At 41.2% G+C, this 7,854-nt stretch overlaps 1 protein-coding gene across 2 annotated transcripts in view; it reads left to right on the top strand.

Moving 5' to 3' along the window:
* The window catches only part of ERG (ETS transcription factor ERG), a 139,306-nt gene that overhangs the window by 112,522 nt on the left and 18,930 nt on the right, over nucleotides 1-7,854 (top strand). For both annotated transcript variants that reach the window (XM_006146287.1, XM_006146288.3), the window contains exon 6: nucleotides 806-877. In XM_006146287.1, coding sequence (XP_006146349.1) covers nucleotides 806-877 — 72 coding nt within the window. The remainder of the gene's footprint in view (nucleotides 1-805; nucleotides 878-7,854) is intronic.

The following is a 7,854-nucleotide window of genomic DNA, read 5'->3' as shown; positions in this document are numbered from 1 at the left end:
AATTAGGGAGAAAAATAGAGAAGTAAGACATTGGTGGGACACAGAAATGCCTTATTACCTATTGACAATAATGCGTATAGTATTCTCAACTGGACTGGTCTGAGGTGTATTTCATGTTGGATAAATTCTCTCTACAAGCTAAATAATGTATAGTGATTTAATGTATAAATAATAATAATAATAATAATGAAAAAAGAAAGTTCTAAATTCATTAACTTTGTTAATGTAAAGCATAGACGAACCCAAAAAACAGCACAGCAAATTCTAAATGAATAAAACTGAGAGAAGGGAGTTTTCTCAGCTCACAGTGTGAGTGTTGATTGAAAGGGAGAAAGAGAAAACATGCATTTGAACACAGATGTGGATTAATTTTTAATAAGATCCATAAACTCTTGGACAAGATATTTGTAATTCCTTGATACTGCTTTCCAAGAGCTCTGTAAACTATTTTATGGGTTTTTATACAATTTGAAAAATACAACATGCACCATAGATTTTTTTTTTTTAATAAAATGAGATTGCTAGAGGCTTGGGGAGTGCATAGATGAGGCTTCAGCAAGAAGCTCTAACTTCAAAGCACAAAACACTTTATAAAAAATGGGTTACAGGAGAGCTCCTCATCCCTGTCCGTCTTCAGATTCCATTTTTGATGTGTGTGCTTGTCCATTTTCTCTGAGGTCTATTAAGGCAGGTCCAAGGAGGTCTCCTCCCCTGTAGTCAGAGGACAAGGTAGATTAGGCTGATACTGAGATCAACAACCACAACAAAAAACCTTCACATGTTTTGTCTTTCCTTTTGTCTGCAGGGGGTGCAGCTTTTATTTTTCCAAATACTTCAGTATATCCTGAAGCTACGCAAAGAATTACGACTAGGCCAGGTATGAAAATACCCCTGTGTGATCTCTTCATTGAGAGACATCCCAAATGTCCTGCTGAGATCTGTGGCCTAAAGAGAACTGGTCCTGGATCTGAAACAATTTCAAAACACTCTTATTCTGTCTCTGTTGATTTGGAAACCAAAATTAGTCACATTGTTTCAAAGACCACCCTAAAGGTCTCTGAACTGCTGAGTTAAAAGCAGGTAAGCTTAACTAGCTGTTTTGGAAGACATATGGACAAAGAAAGCATCTTGAATGGCTGACACAAGGAATTTGGCTATGTTCAAATTCATCAAAGGATTGATATGTAATCCAGCCCTTTTTGTGGGAATAGTACGAGGCAAGAAGAATCCTCCTATCAGCTGTGACCAATTCTCAGAATATCACGAGCAGCCAATCTTTCAGGGCAGAAGTATATCATAGATAACCTTTACCTCTGAATCTTTATGTCTTTACAGATGACTTAATTAAGTCATTAATTTGCATGTCATTCATTCAAAAATAAACATTTATCCAATGCCTATTAGTGCCAAACACAATGCTACATTCTGGGAATAGGAAGTTGAGCCTGGCTTCAAAAGGCTCCTTGATGTCTCTGTGCTCGTTCTGTCTCTCCAGCAACTGCACACACCCTTTAGGAAAATGATAAAACAACAAAAACCATAAGAACTGAATCTGAAGAAAATCAGAAGTTGTGTGTTTAGTCCTGTCACTTTTTTCAACCTTTGAGATACTGTAAATTGTTCATTTGTTTTCATTTATAAATAAACCGTATCTATTTCAGTAATGGGGGAAATGCTTCTGGATGTCAGAAAGCTCACTTGCCTATTCAGTTAGGCCTGTCCATCCACGGAGCACGTTTTCTGTGCCAGCAGGGGATGCTGCAATGGTGAACAGTCTGAAATATTCAGGTGCCTTAACTGAGATTCTAGATGCCTCAGTAGAGCGACGTAAGACTAGAGAGACAGACACGCACACATAAATGTTCAACCTGAAGTGCTAGATTTTAGGGTAGAGGCACCACATACAACAACAGACACTGTAGGAAGAGAAGGGGGAATGAATTCAGCCGCCATCAAAGGACCAAGGACGCTTTCTGAGGAGGGGCCAAATGCCAGTATGGAAGCTCAGATAGTTGGTCGTGAGGGAGGAGGGAGGGCATTTCAGACCTAGGAGGTCGTGCACCTTTGATGTCTACCCTGTCACAGGACTTAGAAGAATCCTGTAAGCTTCTGGGCATTTGCTTTTCAACAATTTGAGTAGTTGACGTGTAAATATTTTAAATATTTAAAACCAGTGAACCAGCAGTTAGTGTAATGGCTATGTCGCTGGAGTCCCACGTAGTCGCCTGCGGTTCGCGTCCTGGACCCAGTGGCTTAAAACTCACGCCGGGCGCATGTGCATGCGTGCCCAAGATCCCGAGAGGAGAATGGAGGAGGAGGAGGAGAAGGGATTGCGGCGTGACCATCCCACCTGGGGGGTGATTTCCCGCTTTCTGTCTCTAGTCTCTGTCTGTCTAGCGAATGCACGTGCCCTATAGCGAAAAAAAAAAAAAAACTCTCCAAAAAAAGAAAAAAGAAAAAAAAATTAAAACCATACTGTTTCTGTCGTTATAGAGTCACATACAAAATTATAAGAAATATTTTGAACATTATCTTTAAAAGTCAGTATTTTGAAATTTTGAAAGTTGTTAACTGTCAAGAACTATGGAGTATGAGTTAAAATTTTTTGATATGTAAAGTAAATGATTGTGAAAAAAATGTAAAAATAAATTTTAAAAAGTGAAAAAAAAAAAGAAGAATCCTGCAAGCTAGGTATGGTTAGGCTAGCCTTGTAGCTGAGGAAATTGCAATTTAGGAATTGTTCATTTGTTTTCATTTATAAATAAACCGTATCTATTTCAGTAATGGGGGAAATGCTTCTGGATGTCAGAAAGCTCGCTTGCCTATTCAGTTAGGCCTGTCCATCCACGGAGCACGTTTTCTGTGCCAGCAGGGGATGCTGCAATGGTGAACAGTCTGAAATATTCAGGTGCCTTAACTGAGATTCTAGATGCCTCAGTAGAGCGACGTAAGACTAGAGAGACAGACACGCACACATAAATGTTCAACCTGAAGTGCTAGATTTTAGGGTAGAGGCACCACATACAACAACAGACACTGTAGGAAGAGAAGGGGGAATGAATTCAGCCGCCATCAAAGGACCAAGGACGCTTTCTGAGGAGGGGCCAAATGCCAGTATGGAAGCTCAGATAGTTGGTCGTGAGGGAGGAGGGAGGGCATTTCAGACCTAGGAGGTCGTGCACCTTTGATGTCTACCCTGTCACAGGACTTAGAAGAATCCTGTAAGCTTCTGGGCATTTGCTTTTCAACAATTTGAGTAGTTGACGTGTAAATATTTTAAATATTTAAAACCAGTGAACCAGCAGTTAGTGTAATGGCTATGTCGCTGGAGTCCCACGTAGTCGCCTGCGGTTCGCGTCCTGGACCCAGTGGCTTAAAACTCACGCCGGGCGCATGTGCATGCGTGCCCAAGATCCCGAGAGGAGAATGGAGGAGGAGGAGGAGAAGGGATTGCGGCGTGACCATCCCACCTGGGGGGTGATTTCCCGCTTTCTGTCTCTGTTGACAAACAAATGACGGGGCCTTATAGCAAAAAAAAAAAAAAAAAAAAACTCTCCAAAAAAAGAAAAAAGAAAAAAAAATTAAAACCATACTGTTTCTGTCGTTATAGAGTCACATACAAAATTATAAGAAATATTTTGAACATTATCTTTAAAAGTCAGTATTTTGAAATTTTGAAAGTTGTTAACTGTCAAGAACTATGGAGTATGAGTTAAAATTTTTTGATATGTAAAGTAAATGATTGTGAAAAAAATGTAAAAATAAATTTTAAAAAGTGAAAAAAAAAAAGAAGAATCCTGCAAGCTAGGTATGGTTAGGCTAGCCTTGTAGCTGAGGAAATTGCTATTTAGGGTAGTGAGGTGGGTTTTCCATATTCATACTAGGTCTAGAACTCACCATCTTCTTGGGCCCAGGCTATAGCACTTTGACCTCTGTTATAAGCCCAGGTGATGCAGGTTTTGCTTTGGACTTCTCTGAGATACTAGGCTTGACAGACACCATTTCTTTATAGTGAGAAGTCTGGAGTCCAGGGAGCTCAGTAACATGAATGAAGACTCTCAGGGTTATTTTCACCTGTCGCTGTCACTGTGGTTTCACACTGGCAGTTTTCTCTACTTTTATTTTAATTGCTATAGGGTATGTACACTTGGAGAGAGAGAGAGAAAAAGAGAGAGCCATGCCACAATGCCTTCTTCTCCATTCTCCTCTCTAGATTTTTTTTTGCACATGCACCTAGCATGTTTTCCTAGTTGCCAGATCTGGAACTTAAATTGTGCAGTTGCTTATGTGAGATCCAGCCACTTTAACCACCATGCCACTGGCTGGCCCAGTTTCCTGTTGTTGTTTTTTGCCTTATGGTGCATGCCTTTACCAGAGAGAGAAAGTGAGGAGTCACCTTCGGAGGGGATGGCCATGCCATATTCCATTCTCCATCCTCCTGGAATCTTGGGCATGTATGTACATGCATCTGGCATGATTTTCAAGCCACTAGGTATGGGACTCAAACTGCAGTCAGCTGTGTGAGAGTCCAGCAATGTAACCGCTATGCCATCTGCTGGCCCCAGTTTTCTGTTTTTAGTCAGAGAAAAATTTTGCTCCCATGCTGCCAGATAACATGGTAGAAATGCTTAGCCTAAGCACTGACTGTCCTCTGCCTTGTTAGAGATCTCGCAGACCATTTAAATGTGGACCCCATCTAGTGTTAGAGTAAACCGTAGTACCCACAAAGAAATCTAAGATGTGTGTAGAGAATAGAAGTGTGCATTCAACTCTACCTCTGGAAATTTCTGAGTTTATTACTGGTAAATACAATTTTGGGAAATCATAGAGAAAGAGTTAAGTTTAGGTAGGGATAATTTTGTGAGGATTTTGAAAATGTTTCCATTCATACTTAAGAAAGCAAAAGCTATCTGCAAGGTATTTGGCCAGGGGTTTTGTTCATTTGTTTTAAGCCAGTCCATAGATACCTCTAACTGAGTGATAAAGCCAGGTTTTATGAGTTACAGTGCTGTGAGCTGTGTTGGAAGATCACAACACTGACCAAATCAATCAACACAACCTGTTGGTCAGACCAGACAGCTGGCAGCTTGATGCTAACTAGATGGAACAATGCTTCCTGGAGCTACTTTTATTTTTTTGATTGTCAAAGGCATGTATGCTGACCAGAGAGATACAGGGAGAGAAAGAGAAAGCACCACTCAATGGGGCATAGTCATGCTATAGTCTTGTCTCCATTTCTCCATCCTGTCAGGATTTGGGGTGCACACATACATGGCATGTTTTTCAAGCTGCCAGGTCCAGGATTTGAACTGTGGTCAGCCATGTAGGATTTAATTCTTTTAACAACTAGGCTATGGGACTGGCCCACTACTTTTTTTTTTTTTTTCATATTTTAAGATATAGTGGAAAGTGTGGCAATCAAGCTGTATGAAGAAAAGGATTATGCCAAGTTCTCCTCTGTGATTTAGGCTGGGAGGGCCAGGGAGCAAGGTTGGACTCCACACGGTGCTCAGAACATCCTCAAATGGTAGACTCATCACTTGAGCATGACCTGGAAGAGACCACACTTCCATTTTTCCACCAGTAAAGTATGTTTCTGAAACTCCATTTGTATTTGAAGTACCTATTTTGATAACTGATACTGTGATTGTGAAAAGAGATACAAATGCTGGTGGTTGACTGAAAATAATTTAAAACAAACTGAAAATGTCAGGAACCTAGGGTGTGGTAGGAATGGCTGCCTCAGCCTACAGTATAATCACCCCTGTCCCTGTAGTTGCAGAGCTAGAAGGAATGGAGGGAAAGGAGGGCCATCTGGCCACAGCTCACCCGCAAACAGCCAGCCATTTACTGTAAGCCATATTCAAGACTTGACTTTGGAGAAGAGATTTATTTACATATGTTGTGTCATGTTGTCCAGAGGTGGACCAGTGATCATCTTTGACGAAATGGGTATTGAGTATGAAGGCCTGAGGCAGAAAATGTTGTCTTGGTCTGTGGAGGTGGGCTTTGCATTACTGCTGAATCATAGAGGGGTCCCTATGCCCAGTGGGTATCCAAGTACTTTCAGAAGAGGAGATTGTTGACATTTTCTCTGAGGGTCTTTGACGATGGAGACTAAGCGTCTTCCTCTTCTATTCTTCGTTTTCTGTGCTATGATCTTCATGTCCACTCTATTGGTCTATTCTCACATCCATGGAAACAAGGGACTCTTGTTAACATTTCTGTGATGACCCTAAAGCAAACCATGATTCAAGTAATAGCTATGTAGACCAAAATCTGTTCCTTTTCTACAGTGCAGTTGTGTCATCATAGAATCTCCAGTAGAGGTGTCATGATCTTCACACCAATTAGATAGTATTCTTCCTCCTTTCTGCAATTACTCCCTCCTGCCAAATCTTGCACCCAGGGCTTCCTCACCTTCCTTTCCTCCTTTTCTTCCTGCCTTGATTCACTGTCGTCAGACTGCTGCCCCAATCTACCCTTGCCTCTTTTCATAGCCAAGCTTCTCAAATGGATCATCTACTCCAATTTACTCACTGCTTATCCTACCAAGTCAACTGTAGCACTACTGTGTCTTTTTGGTTTCACTCCACTTTTTTCTTCCTTTACTCATGCCTTATTCCCTCTCTGCCCCTTCCTGTTCCTAGTATTACTTACGCATTTTCCTTATGTAAAATGTACCTTCTTTTTGACCCCTTTGAATTAGCTTTAAGGTCTGTCTCTTTTACTCTCATAAGATGTTAACACATAGGAACATAATTCTATGGGTTTGTGATTGTCCTTTTATGTTTCAAGTGTTTCTCAGGTGCTTGAGTATCATATTGTTGCCAGAAGTCACGTGCACTCCACCAGAGAGAGAAAGCACTCCCCAATGCAGTGTGGTCATCATGCTGCAGTCCCTTCACCATTTCTTCATCCTGTTAGGATTTGGGGCATGCATGCACACATGTCCAGCACCTTTTTCAAGATGCTAGGTCTGAGACTCAAACTCAGTTTGGCTGTCTGGAATCCAGCTCCCTTAACTGCTAAGCCACAGGACCAGCTCTGTGTGAGTTGCCATCTCTGTGAACACCCCCTGTCTTTGCCGACTCTACTCCTTTTGGAGCTATAGCCTCTTGAGTTCTCAGGGAAAAGTGGAAAAAAACAGACAGGTCTGACTCTTGGGAACTGGCCCACCTGCCTGGCCTCCTGGAATAGGTAATGTGAAAGCTCAGTTCTAGCACATGAAGGACATTCTACAACCCTATCCTTTCCTCTTCTATCACCATGACAACCCATATTATGATATGCCTCCGGGATGTTATTAAAAGATTGTAGATGTAAACCTGCAAATGCAGCCTGACTTCTACTTTGAAGGCAGTGTTCCTTAGGGGTTTATTGGAATCTTGTTATTCCTTCTTTAAAGCTCACAACTTAGAACCATTCGGCATGATCAAGCACAGGGTGACAATGCAACTACTGCATTGGACTCCTCAGGTGGGTGCTATGTAAAGCCTGTATCTTGGCAAATGGCAAAAAAAAAAAAAAAAAAAAAAGCGTTCTTTGCTTCCACCATAGATTTGATATAACCACAGAGATCTGCAAACTGAGGCAAGAAGAAAATTCAAAATATCACCACGTTTCTATGTCTTTTTTTTTCTTTTTTTTATTTATTAATTCACTTTACACCATCACAACACACAAATGAATTTTCCATCCAAAATACACTGAGCATTGTCTCAATCAAGCACATCCACACATATGTTCTCAGCAAATAATTTTCCAATTCTTACGTCCTGCATACCTTGCCCTTTGTCTTGCCATCCCCGATTCCCCCTCCCCCACCCTCTGCTATGTCCCACCTTCCCCCCC

The sequence above is a fragment of the Tupaia chinensis genome, unplaced genomic scaffold (genome assembly GCF_000334495.1).
Source record: "Tupaia chinensis unplaced genomic scaffold, TupChi_1.0 Scaffold000175_1, whole genome shotgun sequence".
Taxonomy (NCBI): Eukaryota; Metazoa; Chordata; class Mammalia; order Scandentia; family Tupaiidae; genus Tupaia; species Tupaia belangeri.
The sequence above is the reverse complement of the archived record's forward strand: the minus strand, read 5'-3'. Positions and strand labels throughout refer to the sequence as shown.